Source organism: Takifugu rubripes, chromosome 13 (assembly GCF_901000725.2).
Source record: "Takifugu rubripes chromosome 13, fTakRub1.2, whole genome shotgun sequence".
Classification (NCBI taxonomy): domain Eukaryota; kingdom Metazoa; phylum Chordata; class Actinopteri; order Tetraodontiformes; family Tetraodontidae; genus Takifugu; species Takifugu rubripes.
In genome coordinates, this window is record NC_042297.1 from 10,124,023 (window position 1) to 10,143,390 (window position 19,368).

The window sequence follows — 19,368 nt, forward strand, 5'->3', positions numbered from 1 at the left end:
AGGTATTAAACAGCATTTTACCTCTTCTTCATGAAATCGCATCAGTGTATTTGCCTACAGAATTGAGATTTTAACACAGATGTCGATGTGCAGATTCAACCCCACTTCGTCTTTACTTCGCTGTCCTTCACCTTGAGCATTCTCTTCCTTTTCTCATGGTATCACGTGGGCGCCTTTCATGCCAGAAAGTATTAAACCCACTAATAAGAGGTGAGTGGGTGCAGTCCCACAGCAAAAACCTGGAGTTTTTCCTTCTGGTATATTTCATCAGATGTTCGTAAACTCTGGAACGCTACACGGAAGCTCGCGGTAGCGTTGCCCCTGTCTTTGGTTTACCTGATTCTCTTTGTAGGGGTGCAAACTCAACGCAGCCTCGATGTTCGACCGTTGCTTGAATGGAAACAGAGGAGGTTTTGGCTGACATTACGGTGGCGTGATGAAGGTTAAGTCTTTCATCGTCAATCCGAACGTATCGTTCCCTCTGCTGCCAATCAGCCAGAGCCGGGGTGGTTGGCCAGTAGGGAAGAGCTTTTTGTCAGACACCTCTGAAGGAGATTCTCCCTCAGCAATAAGAGAATATTTCAGAGTTTGTGGATGAAGGTTTTCTTCAACTGAGGATGCTTCTGCTGCTCATTTCCACAGCTCGTAGGCCCCTCGCCCCAGGGCTCCCCCCTGGATCTCACTGACTCTAATGTCTGCTGCTGACAGACAAATCCCTCTCCTCCCCTCACCTGCCCAACCCTCTTTTTTGCACTCCATCTCTTCGTGACCCGAAACTCCCGTTTTGTGGAATGCGCTACCCCGATCCCTCCATGTACCGCTAACACAATCAAGTCATTGAAGCCATCCTATAAGCAATAAACTGGATCAGCTCATTCTGATGAGCAAGAGGGAGGGTGGCAGAGCTGCAATAGTGTTATGCTGCAATAAAAAAATGTGTTAAGATGGACAAACTAAACTTTTGAATAACTGTTGTTTAAAACATGTTCATATATAATGACACACTTCTTTTTTCCCACCCGCACAGAAACTATTGTTTCAGTGGAGCTGAGCTGTGGGGGTGGACCCAGCCATGTAGTGTTGGAGCCTGGCTTGCCCCTCTTGCTGGATTGCAACCTTGGGGCCACCGAGGCACCTTTTAATGTCACCTGGCTTCAGGATGGTCAGCCGCTGCCTCTGGAGGGAGGAGACTTCGTGCAGTATTTGGACAACGGATCTTTGCTCCTGCAGCCCTCTCAGGATGGAAAGCCCCCTCCGGGTGTGGAGGGAGCCTATAGCTGTGTCACTGCCAGCGCACTGGGAGCCTTGACCAGCCGAACTGTGAATGTTCTCGTGGCAAGTAGGTGTCAAGTAGTTATATATCATCCCTTAAACTGCTGTAATGAAACACCTATTTTAATAAAATTAAGGATTTCAGATTCGGATGCGACTTGAGGTTGCGATAATGTGATTTTCCATCCATAAAGGTTTGCCCACTCATGACCTTGAGAGACTACAACTGACATTTTGCTAACTTCTGGTTAGAAAAAAAAAAGAAAAAGAAAAAGCACACAAAAAGACAGGGAATTCATTCCATTTCCTAAGAAATGTTTTTCAAACTGGAAACATTGCTCACACAACTGTGGGGACATCAGCGCAGGGTCAGCTTTTGGCCCAAAGTGTCTCTTCCTTTGTTTATGGAAAGTTAGTGAAGGTCCCGCTGTTCCTCCAGCACCAACATTCTCGCAGCAGCTGTAAGATCCGATACACGTGTTGGCTGATGGGATAACTGTCCAACTCGAGTGAGCTCGAGAGCTACTGGATGGGTTTCAGATAGACGTCAGATTTCTGCACATTAAGGGGTGATGTGAGCTGGGTAAGATTTACCTAAATGCCTTAAAGTAAACATTCAAAATGCAGTAAATGGGCTTTCAGCACTAATTAAAGTAAAATTATTCATTAGTCTCAATTGGCGAGTCAACTCTCCGGCTGGTAAAGCTTTAAGGTTATGAGCACACAAGACAAAAGATTCCCAAGAATGAAAACAGGATGTAAAGGCTTTTAAAAGTACCAGTACAAAGATTTATGAAGGGATGTCTCAAATAATCAAGGCTCAGTGCTGCTTAGGCTACAGTTTCTGCCTGTGCTGCTGCAGCCTTTGTTGTAGGCTGATGTGATGTGCTGCAGCTAAATAATGATTTTTGAACTACCCTAGTCTGAAGAGGGAGTTGGTCTGGCCACTACAGTTTACATGCTGTAAGTCTTTTTATTAAAGAGTTTCCTCTTTTGCTATTACACAATAAGACTTGCCAAGATTGTGGCTAACAGGTGTTGACAAGGCTCTCACCAGTGCTTGAACTGGGCCTCTCTGCCCTCACTGACATCTGATTAAAGCAAAAACATGTTAAGGGATATGTAGCATATTCCATTGAAAGTTCTTGTTTAGACAGGTGCTAAAGTAGACCTCCTTAAGTGATCTAAAAATAAATAAAAAGGAAAAAGCACCAGTGGACATATCAGCTTTGTTTTGTTTTAATGGCTTCTAGAGCTTTCAACTCAGCCACATTTACAGCTGTATATCTGAAGTTGTCACTCATTTACCCTGAACAGACAGAGACGGGGCTGTGAGTGATTGAGTGCAGGTACGCTTTTTTTAAAACAGGATTCTGAGCTGTCATGGAGTAAAGGAGAGCAGAGGAGGAATGCAACATGAACTGAAAGCTGTTTGTGTGAGAGGAGAGAGGACAAGCTGCAGGTTCTGAACTGCACTCCAGAGGAGGCTGTCAGTCTCTCATTCTTGAGTGCCCGTCTTTATTTCATCATTAGCTTTGTGTAAAATGATACAGTTTCCTTTGTGGATGCCTCCCCTTTTGTCCGCTGTCACATGTCTATTTATGAGGAGTCCTTGTTTGACGGACAATGCGGACTGAAAGGAGAGGGAAATGAATGGCAGAAGGTGTAAGAGGTGAAGGAGAGTCTGTGGGGATGGTGAAACCATAAAAAATGACCTTCAGCATGCGTGCATGCAAATGTGGGTGCAAGCACCCCTTCATGGTCTTTTGAATTAGAATTAATGCTAAGAAGCTATGAGATGCAAGCAAACCACCTTAAGTCTGAATGGGCATCCAGTGTCAAAACGTTGCCATGATCAAATAAAACCTGCCACTCTTCACTGTTGTGGAGTATAATGAGCATGTAGATACGGCCTGGACCAAACGGTGTATGATAGAGCCTCATGAACTGGAGAGTCACCCTAAAACAGGATTTCAGCTCACAACACACAGCCGGCTTCAAAACACCAAAACAATTAAACGTTTCTTTACTTCGCTCATCTGAAGGCAGTGCGACAGCTGCAGAAACATCTCACCTGTGAATCAGAAAATGAATTCATGCCAACAACAAGAGCGGACGCTTCCAAACCCAAACATCAAAAATGTAAATACTTTCATACGAATCACGGGTCGTGCATATTTTCTATTTTACGGTCAGCTCGAAAGCTGGTGTGCAACAGGGTCACATGGTGGAATTATCTATGTGTGTGTGTGTGTGTGTGTGTGTTTGGGAGGGGGCTGCAATCTGATAGCTGTGGGGCGAAAGAGTGAGGCAAAGCTACAGAGTTGGACAGAGACAAAGACAGGCAAAAGTCAGAGGAAAGTCAAGGGCTGGAGGGAGAGAGTGGGAGAGCGAGGCAGCAGATGAACAGGAGCGATGCTGCAACTTTTGATTTCTGTTGCCTACATTTTTTTAAACATAAAGTTGGACCCTGCAGCAACACCATGATTATTCTTTGCCTTGGCAGACGTGGAGGCTCAGCCAGATTCCGTTGCTGCATTACAACACGAGCAAAGTGTCTCCTCTCAACTCTGTGTGTGCATTGAGACTGTAGAATGATCCAGCCCACTCGAGCCTCGTAGCTTTCGTCAATGACACACGCATTCCCATTTGCCTGTCAAGCACTTTCTGGCAGCCTTGCGAGTGACGTGTTTGCATGGAGGCATCGCGATCTCAGTAACCGCCGCCGAGTCACGAGGGTTAATCATCAACCCCTCCTGCAACGCTCCCCACGCTGGAGGGATGACAGCATTTTCTCTGACGGATCGCCACCTCTTATGAAGGCGCACCTCTAGATAGTATAAATTAAAAATGGAACGGACTTTTCCAAATGAATGTCTGCTCTCTGCCCTCAGTGTCTCTGTAATTCTGTTGTTGATGAGAAGCTAGTGGACGTCCTGCTGCCCCCCCAGCCTAGATGTGCTAGCAGCAGCTGTAGTCAGACAGACATGTCAGTCTGTGGGATGACCGGACACACTGTCTAACACATGCTCTTTGGGTCTGGGGGAGTGGGGGGGGGCTCAACAGCTATTGGATAGATTTCAGCTTTTTTTTTTCTCAACTGGAAACATATGAACATGAACGAACCACGGCTTTATTCAAAGTAAAGCAGATTAAATAAAGATTTATTGATGAAGTCTTAAATAATCCAGGCTTAGTGCTGCTCATGCCATTTTTATTATAAGATTGACCCCACCAGTCTCAAACTGAGTTTACTTTTAGGTAAACTAGAAATATATTTTAAGGTTTGAGGCTGAGCCATGTCCTCATTTTTGGTTTCAGTTCACTGCATTCTGAAGACAGAGTGAAACCATCATTATCTTTGGTGTCACTGAAGCTACTAAGTACAAGGCTGCAGTCTTTGTGTGGGATGACATTGATCTAGCAACGAACAAGAACGGGCCTTCCTATTCACCAGAAGAACAATTAGGAGAACTTAATTGGACCCTAAATTCAGAGCAAGCCTTTCCCACATCAAGCGAAATGTCTTATTCACAAAAGAAATGGTTCAATGGTCGTTATAGACGGGCATGATCAAGTTACTGTTTAAGAAATCACAGAGACGCACAGCAACATCAATGGCAAACTGATGCAGACAATGATGCAGAGCACCAACTGAAGGTTAAAACTTCTGTTAACTAATAATTAATATTCTGAGTTTGTCTGATGGCCGCTGGTTACATAAATCTATTAATTAAAGTGCTTTTCTATTTAACCATCATGCAATGACAGAACTCTCCTTTTGCAGATCACCTCAAAGAGGTTCATGATGTCCTCTGATGGACTCCTGGCTCAGCGGTCTTTGTCATGACAGAGTTCTAACGATACCAGATGAGGCGGCTCACCGCAGAGCTGGTACCTGTCTCCCCTCGCTGACATCTGATCACATCAGTGCCAGCCGCGATGACTCCTACAGACCTGCGGTGTCGCTAAGCATCCCGCGCTGTAGGCGTATAGACCCAGTTCTGTCCCAGACAAACCAGGAAACCAGCGTCCTCCTGCATCGCCCTCAGTTTTTCACCCTGTAAACTGGCTAAATGCAACAGGAGACACTGGATAAGTCAGTAAATGTGACTCACAAGGTCTAATTGCACCGTAACAGTTGTGTGGAAAGAGATATTAAGGTTATTGGGTTCAGCCGCCCGCTTTACGATATTGATTGATTCGGCTTGCGTTTTAATTATGGACTGCTAAAGCTAAGAGAAGAATTGGAAAGATGTGATTTGTGTTCTTGTCGCATCTTTCATGCAAAGTGTTTATGTGTATTTTAACTGAAGCATTTATTCAGTGATGAAGGAGCATCAATTGTTTCTTCTTCAACAGCAGCCTGCAATGGTGAAGGAAGGTTTGTAACTTCTATGGCTCCAACCAAAATGCTGGACCTCTGGCCACACTTAAGAAAAGAGGCTGTAGCATAAGTCAGCACGCTCCCTTTCTTTTTGGCCTTGCCACTGGTCGCCTTCGGTGTCTCTCTGCTCTCTCCTTTAATCAATGCCCTCTCCCTACTTCTCAGTCTGAGCCAGTCTGAGTCTGAGTTTTGTTCTATCCTCCAACAGGCGGTCGGGGTCAAAGATCAGACCCTCAGACAGTGCTCAATTCTGCCTCCTGGTGCTCAGCTTTGTCCACAGGCTTTCTTCTAGGTCAATGTCCTGGAATGCAGCCAATACTTGACCTGTTGAGTGAAATAATATATCAGAGCCTGATTAAATCCTCCAGTTTCTCCTTCAAGAGTCTGTAAATGGGTGCAGTGAATACACAGTTAAAAGTGGCATTGCTATTGTTGTTTATGCTCTTCTAAATTCGATTTATTCTTAAATGTTGTTTACTTGCCTCAGTCCATCACGAGGCTCCGTCCATCCTTCTGTCCCGTGCTTTGGGAGGGAACTTTCACAGAAAACGGCCCCAAACCGCTGCACTGGATCACACTTAAAAATCAACTTCACCTATTTAAAAGGATTTACTCTCCTGCTGTTTGTCAGCACTAAAAATAGGCCTTCTTGTGTGTTTGCTTGACAATCACCACGCCATATTTTTTCCATTGTTTTTCTTCTCTGTTTTCAGGCCTGTCAAGGTTTCACCATGAGCCGTCACCCCAGACAGTACTCATCGGGGGGGCTGCCCGCTTTGAGTGCCAGATCGAAGGCGTGCCCACACCTACTATTACATGGGAAAAGGACAGAATGGCGGTCCCTGAGGAGACAAGGTCAGCGCGCTGAGCCGACTACATAGTTGCTGTTGCCGATGATGCTTTTGTCTTTTGATGTTTTCTGATGTGAAACATCGCTGAGATTTACGGCTACTTTAAGCTGAGTCGGCACAATTGAGGAGACGACCGAGTCTTTCGATCTCGCCAGTACTGCTCGTGGATCATGCTGACTGCTGACTCAGCACACTGCTATGACTATTACACTATCAGTCTGGAGGGAAGTGACTTAACAATTAGAGAAATCCTGATACACAGAGGTAAATCCCCGCTAGAGGTCTAAACACACCATTTATCATGCTGCTAGCAACAAAACCTAAAATGTCACATTCTGAATCCCACTTTCACATTCAGTTAAAACCCCCAGACGTTTAACCCGTCTGACATGTCTGATATGGCCGCAGTGACTTTTCCCTACAGCAGCCCTGTTTTGTAAGTGCCACGGGCAGCCGTGGCCTCGTCTGACCCCCTGACCGCGTGCTGTTTGTGCGATCTTATTAACGGGATGTGGTTCTCCCACCTCTGGTGCTGTAAATGGCCTGCCAGTGATAAGCTAAGGGACGGCAGAAACATCATTGAGATTTGCTCGCTGTGTTCCCCCTCGCTCCGAATCACCTTCCCCTCTGTCCACCTCTCTCCTCTTGCTCGTAGGATTACTCTTTTCTCACACGCTGCACCAGGCTACTGCTCACATTTCGTAAGATTAATCAGACACTAGGAGGATGTGAGCCGACCCAGGGCCCTTTGGGTCAGAACAAGCGGCGAGCATTAATATGCAACCCCACATTGAGGACAGGAAATCTCAAGTCCCCAGAAGAAATTTTACAATGTTATAATGCTTTGTGCCAGGGAAAGAATTTACTTTTGTCCTTGTATTGAGGCCACAATTTCACTGGCCTGGCTAATCACAAGAACCCTTCCCATTATAAGAGTAGATGAACGCATGAGTCTCTCACCTGAATAGAGAAGAATGGAGATGTGTGTAGACTCCCAAGGTTCCCTTTGGGCAGCTGGTTGTTTTATACTGCAGGGCATAAAGGCCTTTTTTATGATGATCTTTTACCGCTTCCCTGTTCAACTCACTTTGTTGTCGCTGGCTTATTTTCTGGCCTTTGTTCCGTCTGCAGCAGGTTCATTTCCCTTCCTAATGGGGTGCTCCAGATTCTGAGGGTGACCAAGAAAGATGAAGGTGCGTACCGCTGCGTGGTGTCCAACTCTGCCAGGAAGGATGTGAGTCTGGAAGCCAAGCTCACAGTCTCTACAGGTTTGTTGTTTCAGTGTTGTAGTCTGTAGATAAGCAGCCTAATTAATCTTTATTTTCTAACCAATCCTAATGTCAGACTTTCTGACGAGGTCATTCTATTGACGCTGGTCTGTCCTGTGATGCTGAATATCAACACCTCTGCATTGCAGATTTCGAATTCTAATTGCAAATGACAGGTTGCTTTAATACTTTAAGAGCTCCTACGTATGCTTTTATGTGTGCGTTGAAAAGGTGTTTTAGAATCTGCATGTATAGGTATTAATGCACATTTCTTTCAGAAATGTGAAAATGAAAAGTATGTGTAGATAAAAGAAGAGGTTGAAACTAAAAGAATGCATGCTCTGGTGTTTTGACCTCCACATTAAACACATGGAAGAGAAAGAACACCATAAGGCTAAAGGAGACAACTTCAAGCTGCCTCATTAAATTCCTACACTTGAAGGGGTGGGAGCACTTTGAACAGTTTTGCACAAGGTTTTACCAGATTTCTGTCAGGGCTTGCATCTGAGAGTTCTGATTTTGAGGCGCATCACAGATTATCAGGGCTCTGGCTTGGCAGGCTACTTTTCATTTAGAAGCTTTCTTCCTCGTCAAATTGATTGCAGAAAGCTCTAATAATCCCAACAACCAAAGCACTCACAAGTGGAAACCAGTGATACTCTCGTCACACCCAAGGATACATGGAAATCTACTCAAGGCTTTCTAAAAGGACTCCAATCTTGGTCTTCATCACGAAAGAAAGCGGAGATAAATCCCTCACTGTTTCCCTACTTGAAGCAGCAGCAGTCAGATAAAAACAACAAAACCCTTTGTGTGTGGAATATTTAAAGGCTTGACGATCCAAAGACTGATTTATCTGGGTTCTTTGCTTAGATCTCCTAGGTTCTAATATTAGAATAAAAGACGGTTCCACTCCTCTGACTTTTGGAGTTTGATCACTCTGCGGGTTTATTTTGAGAGGAGGTCTAAAACAAGCTACCTTAAGAATACAGTTTGGAGCATCTTTTTAGTGTTCCTGCTCCGTCCTCCTCAAACAGAGCTGTACGGAGCAAAAACCCCTCAAAACACACGTGCACACCTCCTATATTAGTTGTAGTGTCTATTTTATTGAACATGAGCCTCATCAGTGACATCTGAAAGAACTTCTGATGCTGGGAAAGGCCACCAGGGGACAACGTTGTAGAGACAATGGTCAGAGATTCAGAGAGCATGAGCTCGGGGATGGGGGGGGCAGCACCAGTCAGTGAGCTCTAGTTGTCTGTCTGAAGCTCTTGCCGATCTCTGATTGTCTTCTTCCAGAGCCGACAGCAAACCCGAACAGAGTTGTGATTGTGGCGCCGCCTCGCAACACCACGGTGATGCTCGGCCGTCCTGCGGTGATGGAGTGTATGGCAGAAGGCCAGCCGAAGCCCCTGGTGTCCTGGAGCAGGCAAGGTAAAAGTCGGGAACACGCTTCTTTGCTGTTTGGCTCTATGGGTCATTAGAGATGAGGTTTCAGTTAGCACTTGCTCCATAAACAAAGAGAGCGCCCAGACATGGTGAGAGGATGATAGAGGGAGGCGGCTGTAACAGGCTGATTGGAGGAGAGTGAGTGCAGGAGGCCAAAAGTCAAAATACGGCCTTTTTACTACATTTTTCAGGGCCATAATCAAATGGTGTGTTGATGTTCACGTGTGACTGAAACCAGCCACCAAGACGCCTGTTTATTCCACCTTTGTGGTCACAGGTCAAATGTACAGCTAATCAGACAGCCGCCTCTGTATCTGGGTGTTTCTCTGGCAACTGAAGGCTTAAGAAATGATCTCTACTTCCCTCGATGGCACTTTCACTCTCTGATCAGATGGGAAGCCCATTTCCACTGACGTGGTTGTCCTCGCAACCAACCTGGTGATTCGGGACACCAGGAGTCACCACGCTGGAGTTTACGTGTGTCGAGCCAACAAGCCGAAGACCAGAGAATTCATCACCGCTGCTGCTGAGCTGCACGTGCCTGGTAGGAGACAAGCTATGCAATAGAAATCCTTTATTATCTGTAAATATCAAATGTCATTTCTCTTTATGTGTTCCCATCTTCGAGAAATATAATTCAAGCAGAAATGTAGGAATTAATAATATTGAACTGAATTTTGTATCAGAGCGTTCTTTACAGAGTGAAGATGTGCTGCAGAAGTCTTTGAATGTTTGCCCTTGAAAATAACGTTATTTTCAGACAAAGTTAAACGTTATATTACTGCTAGTATCTAAGCAATTAAAATGTTTAATCAGATTAACCACAAGGTTTCTGCTGATTCATTCTAATGAATCTCGATTTTTAATCTATATTAATCACGTTTTGTTTTGCATGAGACTCAAGAAAAAAACTTGTTGCAAGCTGAGCAAACTGTTAGCTAGCATGCTAGCAGAGTCCATGACTAGCTTTTGCCTCCTTTTAATGTGGGATGTTAACCTGGAAGTGAAATTAGAGTCTGCATAATATTACTGTTTTGTTTTGGGTTTTTTCAATACATGTTCAGGGCTGATTAGCATCATCCATCTTTATCGGTTGCTTCTGCTGCTGCATCAGCATCTGCAAGAGTAGCTCTACATCGTTAACTGCTTTTGAATTTTTAATCAGATTGATTGTGACGATGGATTAATTCACATTAACCCGTTCATTTGGACAGCCCATCTTTATATATATATTTTTTTTTTATTTTTTTTTTTTAAAGAAAGATATGTTTATGTCATCTCTCATTAATATTCTCAAAAAGCAAACAAATTGGTGCACCTTATATGATGACCAGCGATGAAGGTGAAACTTACCATTTACTTACATTCATTTGCTGATGACCTTTCAGGCTATAATGAATTTTCTTCTATTTACGGGGGATTCGTCTGGTTCACTGACATCTGGCTGAATTGTTCAGTTATCGGCTGTTTCCAATAAAGATATTTGGTACTATATGTATACCTATTTGGTAAACATCATAGTTGGTGCTCAGTTGCTTACTTTTGTGTCCCACTTAAAACAGCACCTCCATTGATTGTGCAGCCCCCCGAGACGGCGTCCTTGTCCCGGGGCAACACGGCCAGGTTTGTGTGCAACAGCACAGGTGAGCCCTCCCCAGTCCTGCACTGGCTCAAGGACGGCCAGCCCATCAAATCATTCAGGCGGGTCAAGAGCCAAAGCCCCGGGATCCTGCTCATCAACCAGCTGGCACTGGAAGACGCGGGTTATTACCAGTGCATAGCTGACAATGGACTGGGAACCGCATGCGCCACTGCCAAGCTGACGGTCATCGTGAGGGAAGGTCTGCCCAGCGCTCCTCAGCACGTGACCGCTACGCCTTACTCCAGCACATCCGCCCTGCTCGCCTGGGAGAAACCCGAGCACAACTCAGACCAGATCATCGGATACTCCGTTCACTATCAGCGGGCTACAGGTCGGTCTCTGTCCGCGAAAGCCCGCGCTTCCTTAACGGCTTAACGACAAACTGCCCAATCTTCTCAGGCGCTGATAATGTGGAGTACCAGTTTGCGATGAACAACGACACCACCGAGTATCTCGTCAAAGAACTTGCCCCTCATACTGCCTACACCTTCTTTGTGGTGGCTTATTCCCCCATGGGTGCTAGCCGTCCGTCTGTGCCTGTAACCATAGAGATGATGGAGGACGGTGAGTAACACATGAGACATGCAGATAAAGTATTGAGAGCCATTAATAGTATTCACCACCCTTAGTTGTTGTTCGGGTTTAGGAGGCCTTGGATATTCGTAATGTTGGTTTATAGTTTATTTATGTCCTCATGTTAGAATTGGAAAGTTGCTGCCTGTAAACCAGTGATTCCCAGAGCAACAATCCCAGCATGTCGATAGGTCAGACGTTGCGTAATCTAGCTGGTAAAACCAACAAACCAAAGTTTTCCCGCTGATAATGATTTGACTGTTGTGCAATGTGGACCACTAACACAGCTGTTGGACATTCTCGCGATAAGCTGAAGCGAAGCTGCAGCACTTAATATTTCTAACCTTTATTCATAACAGGCTGCAGTGTTCACTGAGAAAGAAGCTCAGCAAATGAGCATTTAAAAGAGACAAACATCCCTGATATAAAGACGCAATCATTTCTTTCGTGGATCGGACTGATCACGGTGATCACAGCACCTTCGCAATGATGCCGGCTCAGAAATAAATAGAACCTTGTGTAATCTACAAGTAAGATGACCCAGGTTACACTTTGCAACATCTTTTATGACACCATCCAGTTCCGAGTGCACCCCCGCAGCTGGCGATAGCCAGCTCTTCACCTACTGAGATCAGGCTTATGTGGCACCCTCTGCCCTCGGAGCGCAGCCGAGGAACCGTCACCCACTATCGCATTGAGTACAGCACTATGGAGCAGGGTGAGTGATGGCATCTGCTCAGCAGGTGATTGCAAGTTACCCCCAAAACAAATAAACAGGAACCCCTCTTTGCAACATGCAGGGGTTCCCTTTCAATGGTCCACATCTCCCAGGAATACAGTCTGTGTCTCCCCTTGTGTCTCCATAGCAGACAGTGTGTTCTCTGTTGAAGTTGGGGGCAATGAAACTCAATTCACTCTCAGTGAATTGGAGCCCAACCAGCTATACCGAGTGAGGATAGCGGCTGGAACTGGCATAGGCTTCGGGGTTCCCTCCGACTGGGTCCAGCATCAGACGTTAGCCCGCTACGACCACAGCGACCACAGCATCTGTAAGATCTGGCTCCTTTTTCTTTTTTTTCCTTAACTTTCCCCATCTTTGAGTGTCTTTCTTTTTGTTTTTCGGTGGCTCCCTCGCAGATTTCCTTCTTTAAATAAATACACAGAGACACAAACACAAGTGTAGCAGCTGTATGTTGTGTCTTCATCTGACTGGAGATCTGATTGGTCCATGGTCTCCACGGTTCAAGTGTTACAAGCCCTCCATGTTTTCGTTCCAGTGATCTTTGCCCCAACCGAGCTGAAAGTCCGAGCGCACATGAACACGCTCAACGTGACGTGGCAGCCGTCACCCAATCACACCCTGGCGTCTGGGTACAAGCTCTCCTACCGGGAGGTGGATGCTGCTGAATCAGCCAAGACCCACACCGTCAGGCTGCGTAAGAAGGCCAGGTACCATCTCCTCACTGGGATGGGTAAGTTTTGGAGAGCCTCTGCCGTGCGGTACTGTAAAAAGCACTTGCTTTGTTAGAAATATTGAAACTGATTTTCACATTTCTCCTGTTTTGTTTCGTGGACGTTCAATCAGACTTCACATTGATTGAAAGCACAGTTAGCAAACAAACCATTAATAAAAAGGCAGTAGCTCCAAAAGTCATCAACACTAATCTCTTCTTCTGTGGCCTATTTTAATCAGGTTCTTTCATATCCTCCCTTTTGTTGAAAGCCACCCTTTAATGTAACTCCCTAATGCAGTTCTTCAAGGAAAAAATTCTAAACATTCACCATCACCTAGACACAGGCACACTTTCCGCTCTCCAACCCGGACCTCCTCCCAGCCCACCAACTAATCTGCCTCACCGTCATCAATTCTCCAATTTTCTTCTCCCTCAAAATCTTGACATCGATGCTCTTATCCGGAAATCCAAACCCTCAACATGTCAGCTGGATCCCCTACCCACCAATCTGGTCAAATCTTGCCTCCCTGCTGTGCTCCCCCTCATTTCTGCCATCATTAAATCGTCACTTTTGACAGGAACTGTTCCCTCATCCCTCAAAACGGCAGCCATCACCCCAATCCTGAAAAAACCAGGCTCAGACCCCAATAATTACAACAATCTCCGTCCCATTTCCAATTCTACCTTTCATTTCCAAAATCCTCGAAAAAGTAGTCGCCTCTCAACTACACACCCACCTAGCACATAACTCCCTTTATGACCCGTTCCAATCTGGTTTCCGCCCCCGCCACAGCACTGAAACTGCTCTCATAAAAATAACCAACGACCTTCTCACTGCAGCTGACTCTGGTTCACTTTCCATCCTTATCCTCCTCGACCTTACTGCAGCATTGGACACCATCTCCCACCCCATTCTACTCCGTAGACTCTCCTCCATCGGTCTTGCCAAGACCCCCCTTCAGTGGTTCCATTCGTACCTCTCAGGCCGCACACAGTTCATCCAGCTCAAATCATTCAAGTCCAACCTCTCCCCAGTCACTTCAGGCGTGCCACAGGGCTCAGTCCTGGGACCCTTGCTATTCATCATCTATCTTCTTCCCCTTGGTGCCATCTTCCGCAAATTCAACATCCAATATCACTGTTATGCAGACGACACTCAACTGTACCTCTCAAGCTCACCTAACTCCTCACTTCCACCCTCCTCCCTCCCCACCTGCTTAGCTGAAATCAAAGCCTGGTTCTCGTCCAACTTCCTTAAATTAAACAGTGATAAAACTGAAGTGCTCCTCGTAGGGACGAAATCATCCCTCTCTAAAGTTCCCAGTTTCTCCATTCCCATTGACACCTCCGTGGTCTCCCCCTCCCCTCAAGTTAAGAGTTTGGGCGTTATCCTTGACAGCACTCTCTTATTTAAATCCCACATCAGCCATACTACTCGGGCCGCCTATTTCCACCTCCGACAAATAAATCGACTTCGTCCCTCCCTCTCCCCCAACACCACCTCCATCCTCGTCCATAGTCTTGTCACCTCACGTTTAGATTACTGCAACTCCCTCCTCTTCGGTCTCCCTCAAAAATCTCTCCACAAGCTACAACTGGTCCATAATTCAGCTGCCCGCATCATCACCAAAACCCCATCTTCCCACCACATCTCCCCCATCCTACAACAACTCCACTGGCTTCCCATCACTTTCCGGATCCAGTACAAAATCCTTCTACTCACCTTCAGAGCCATCCATAAACTTGCCCCTCCTTACCTGTCTGACCTCCTCCACATTGCCATTCCAACACGCCCCCTCAGATCCTCCTCCTCCCTCAACCTCACTGTGCCCCCTGTCTACCTCAGGACCATGGGGGCCAGAGCTTTCAGTCGCTCTGCTCCTCACCTTTGGAACTCCTTACCACCAGACATTCGAAATATCGACTCTCTCCCCGTATTTAAATCAAACCTCAAAACACACCTTTTTCGTCTGGCTTACTCACTGCACCACCCTTAATTGTTTTCTTTGTTTAGGTTTATGATTATATGTTGCTTTGTTGATCTTATGTATGTATGTATGTTTCACCTACTATTTTCTTTTTTTTGTTGTAACTGGTGCTATTGCAACTGTTATTGAACTCTTAACTGTGAAGCTTACCTATGATTTTAAATTGTAAATAGTGTTGCATACTTGTACTGTAAAGTGTCCTTGGGTGTCTTGAAAGGCGCTTTGAAATAAAATCTATTATTATTATTATTTAATGTTTGACTCTCAGTTGTTTGGGTTTGCATTTCAGTCCCTAACCGCCAGTACGAGGTGAAGGTCTGGGCGTTCAGTAAGCAGGTGGATGGAGCGGTTGCAGTTTGGAAAGGGAGGACGGAAAAGGCCCACGTCAGACGTAGGACGCCTCAGCGCTCGACAAACACAAACACAAACATCTCCTGTGTTCAATAATGCAAAGCTGTAATGAAATATGCATCTGTGTGCGTTCAGCGTCCCCGCTGCCCATGCCCCCTCCGTTGCCCCCCGGCAGCATCCAAGCTATGGCTAACAGCTCCACCTCCATCTGGCTCCGCTGGGAGAAGCCGCGGTTCAGCAACGTGCGCATCATCAACTACACGGTGCGCTGCAGCCCGGCCGGGACGACCAACGCATCGCTGGTGTCCTACCACACCAGGTCAGACCCCAAAGCCGAGCATTTCAGAGGTGCGGCTCTCTGATGGTGACGGTACACTCAGGGCAGCCGTGTTTGTGTGTCGCAGCGCCGCTCAGGAGATCCTCCTCGGGGCGCTGAAGCCTTTCACTCGCTACGAGCTGGCGGTTCAATCCAATGGAGTGGATGTGGTCGGACCCTTCAGCGACACGGTGGAGGAGGCCACTCTGTCCGACCGTAAGTCTCGATCCGTACAGGCAACCTTTCTCTTCTTCAGTTGTTTTTCATGTTTTCATTTCTATAAATTTACTGGACAAGCAGATTTCTTTTTCCATTTCCAGACATTTTCCTTTTTTTAAAAGAAAAAATCAAACTCATGTCAAAATCAAATCAAATCAAATCAAATCAATCTTTATTTATATAGCATCTTATACAATCAAAATTGTTTCAAGGCGCTTTCCAGAATCCCAGGGCCTGACCCCAGACAAGCAACAGTGGCAAGGAAAAACTCCCCTTTAACAGGGAGAAACCTTGAGCAGGACCAGGCTCATGTAGGGGGAAGACAGGTAGAGGAGAGGAGAGGAGAGGAGAGGAGAGGAGAGGAGAGGAGAGGAGAGGAGAGGAGAGGAGAAGGAGAAGGAGAAGGAGAGGAGAAGGAGAGGAGAAGGAGGGGGAAGAGGAGAGGGGAGGAGAGGAGAAGAGAGGAGAAGGAGAGGAGAGGAGAGGAGAGGAGAGGAGAGGAGAGGAGAGGAGAGGAGAGGAGAGGAGAGGAGAGGAGAGGAGAGGATAGGATAGGAGAGGAGAGGAGAGAAGAGGAGCACAGAAACACACACAAAAATACACTATACAATGGGCCAGCGGGGCCGGAGGTCGTCATGCAGCTCCGAAGGTGGCGATACCTGTAAATAAATAGAGAGGGGAGGGGGGGGGGGGGAGCAGAAAAACTACACAGGAATCAAGTATTTGACCCTTTGACGAAACCTTTGACACACACAATAATAATGTTAATAGAAAATACTTGGGTACCTCACGGTCAGACTGAAAGAGCGCCCGACTGTGAAGGTAATACTTCCAAATAAAAACAAGGCTTCTCCCAAATGCTTCTGAAGTTATTTTTTAAGGCAGACTTTTGTCTCTTCACAGAATAGTCAAATGGGCTCCATGGTCCAACTAATTCTCCCTGCAATTCTTGAATCTTGAAACTGGGTCAGACACCTGAAGCCTCCTTTATCACAGGATTTTGACATCCGAATGTCAAATGTGGAGTAAATGGAAGAAAGTGTTCCTGTGCTTGACTGCTCTCATTTATATGTGGGTCAGTGTGTTGGCTGGACGGGGGCCAGCTGCTGCTGTTTGGCACTGCTGGCTAACAGAACATATTCAGGTGTAGTCGTGGCGCTACCTCTGTCCGTGAGCCGAGCAGGGCCGGGAAGCCAAGAGGAGTCTTTTTTAAAAAAGACATTATTAAATCCAGTCAACCTGTCATGCTCTCCACTGCCATGTCTCATCACCCGAGCCACAGCCCAACCCCTTCTTGGCCTAATTGGCCCCTCGCTGCTGTACCCAGGTGGTGCAGACGCAAGGACGCAGCTGGTCGACACACACGTCGAATCCCTCCTTGACATAATACACATTCCACAGCTGTGAGGACTGATGTCTGGATGTATAATCACCGACCGAGCTCGTCTCTCTCCCTCAGGGCCATCCACGCCTCCGGAGGAGCTGCAGCTGAACGCTCTGGATTCTTCCTCCGTGCTGGTGAGCTGGCGCCCTCCACTGGAGCCTAACGGTATCATCATCAGCTACTGGATCTTGTACAGCGGCAACCTCAGCCAGCCTGATCACTTATGGGAAAAGCTCTCTCAGGAGGGTGAGTGTCAGCTTGTTGAGCTGCTCGTCAAAGTTTGAAATCAAAATCACCGACGACCCCGACAATAATCATCTCTTTCCTAGGGAGCATCACCAGTGTGGAGGTCCAAGGTTTGTCCAGTGGCAGCCATTACTTTTTTAAACTGGGCGCAGCTACTGAGGTGGGACCGGGGCCGTATTCACCTGTAAAAGATATTCGCACCCCACTCCCAAAATACGGTAAGTGTCAGGAACTTCAAAGCGTTGACACGTCATGTAGAAGATAACTGGTCATTACGGGATATATAATGATGCCCCCCCCCCCCCAAAAAAAAAAAAAAAACTATACACAGAATTGGGTTTCATTTGCTGTAGATTTAACATTAATGACAGTAGAAAATGCACCATTTGCCAGATGTGGCGTCAGGAATTGATGGTTAAGCAATCAGCTCCAGATGTTTAGTATCTACCGCTGTGCTGGAAATATCTTTGATGTTGAGTATAAGTGTATTTTAAGACACCGAGAGAGAGCTGAGGCGCGGCTGCATACTGTTAACGATATTCTGGTGCATTTGAGGATAAAATATAGCTGCTGTTGCTGTATTTATCAGTGACCCCTCTCCCCTGGGAGATGATACTTTTGAAGAGCTACGCTCCCTAACATGTGGAGCTGCGATGGAAGGCACTTTATGTATTCTGCTGTTAATTAGTTTTAGCTGGAATTCAGTTAGCTCCCTTTTAAGGTAGGTATCATTTCAAGAGGTATCAGTCAAAACCACTCATCCTCAGATATCAGTAACAGTCGAATTGGGAATTAATAATCACTATAATATCTTTAATAATGACTATAATTAGTGTGGACATTTAATACAGTCTGCTTCATCATGTTTGGAGCACTTTGCCCTTCTGGGATTTCCATGTTCCCGATATCGGTGGCAAGAATTATCATAGGTTTTCTTCTTATGTGGGACCGTTTACAGAGCTGGACGTCCATGCGGTGACGGGCATCATTGTAGGAGTGTGCCTGGGACTCATCTGCATCCTTCTCTGCATGTGTCTCAGCTTCCGTAGCAACAAAACACGGTAACGAGCCCTTAAAAGCAAACCAGTCACCACGCTAAGGACGCGCTGTTGCTAAAGCTACATTTATCTTCCACTGCGTCCACCTTATTGTGCCGTCTCTGCCCCCATGCAGAGAGGTGGCGGGGGGCCTGGTCCCTACTGCGGGGAACACTCACTACAAGAGAGGAGGCAGCCCCGTCTTACCCAGCCTGCCAGAGTGCATCGATAGCCACGAGCTGGAGACGCTGATGTCCGCCGACAAAGGTGAATCTGCTCATCTTCCAGATGAGGCGTCAGAGGAGCAGAGACTGATGCCAAGTGCTCCAGGAGACGAGGAGGAGATCCCTCCAACTGAACCCAAGGTGAAAATAATTGTTGTGGTGGATCATTTTTACAACATAGGGCTTTTTTTTTTAAAAACAAAACAAAACAAAAATGTAGTGATAGTAGTTGTAATTTTAGTCAATCTGTTGCATTGTCGCTCTTACAGGCTGCTTGGAATGGCTCAGTGAGCCATAACTGGGGCAACAGAATCACAAGATACAGAGATACTATAGCAGAAGACTCTCCAGCACTAGTTAATGGAGCTGTCAACGTGTTTAGAACTGATAATGTCCAGGTAAATGAATATACCTCCCTCAATGATGAAACTGGGCCACCCAACTATCCTAGTCATCCATTTTAAGCAGCTACATTAAAGGAGTCCCTGTTTTTAATTGCAAAAAAGGGCAAAAATGTGTTGAAAAGCAGTTTAGGAACATTGTCATCATAGATTTAACAACGCAGTGTTTAAATGCTTAGGGGGCTGCAGTCCAGAGCAGTGGAGATTGTGGAAAAGAGGTGAAGACATGAGTGCCAGCGGGTCAGGACGAGGACATCAGGGGGACATAGCCTGTTGCTGTAGTTGTTTTGGTGGCAAAGGCAGACT

The 19,368-nt window shown here is 46.2% G+C and overlaps 1 protein-coding gene across 4 annotated transcripts in view; it reads left to right on the top strand.

Moving 5' to 3' along the window:
* The window catches only part of igdcc4 (immunoglobulin superfamily, DCC subclass, member 4), a 31,927-nt gene that overhangs the window by 10,895 nt on the left and 1,664 nt on the right, over positions 1 to 19,368 (top strand). The window contains exons 2-19 of one of the 4 annotated variants that reach the window (XM_029846539.1): positions 1,028 to 1,339; positions 6,373 to 6,514; positions 7,645 to 7,778; positions 9,078 to 9,212; positions 9,619 to 9,771; positions 10,790 to 11,200; positions 11,269 to 11,433; positions 12,023 to 12,160; positions 12,309 to 12,491; positions 12,720 to 12,914; positions 15,174 to 15,275; positions 15,371 to 15,554; positions 15,640 to 15,767; positions 17,230 to 17,400; positions 17,484 to 17,618; positions 18,359 to 18,461; positions 18,574 to 18,802; positions 18,931 to 19,059. In XM_029846539.1, coding sequence (XP_029702399.1) covers positions 1,028 to 1,339; positions 6,373 to 6,514; positions 7,645 to 7,778; positions 9,078 to 9,212; positions 9,619 to 9,771; positions 10,790 to 11,200; positions 11,269 to 11,433; positions 12,023 to 12,160; positions 12,309 to 12,491; positions 12,720 to 12,914; positions 15,174 to 15,275; positions 15,371 to 15,554; positions 15,640 to 15,767; positions 17,230 to 17,400; positions 17,484 to 17,618; positions 18,359 to 18,461; positions 18,574 to 18,802; positions 18,931 to 19,059 — 3,149 coding nt within the window. Of the gene's footprint in view, positions 1 to 1,027; positions 1,340 to 6,372; positions 6,515 to 7,641; positions 7,779 to 9,077; positions 9,213 to 9,618; positions 9,772 to 10,789; positions 11,201 to 11,268; positions 11,434 to 12,022; positions 12,161 to 12,308; positions 12,492 to 12,719; positions 12,915 to 15,173; positions 15,276 to 15,370; positions 15,555 to 15,639; positions 15,768 to 17,229; positions 17,401 to 17,483; positions 17,619 to 18,358; positions 18,462 to 18,573; positions 18,803 to 18,930; positions 19,060 to 19,368 lie in introns of all 4 variants that reach the window. The other 3 variants (XM_029846538.1, XM_029846537.1, XM_029846540.1) reach the window with 3 other exon arrangements.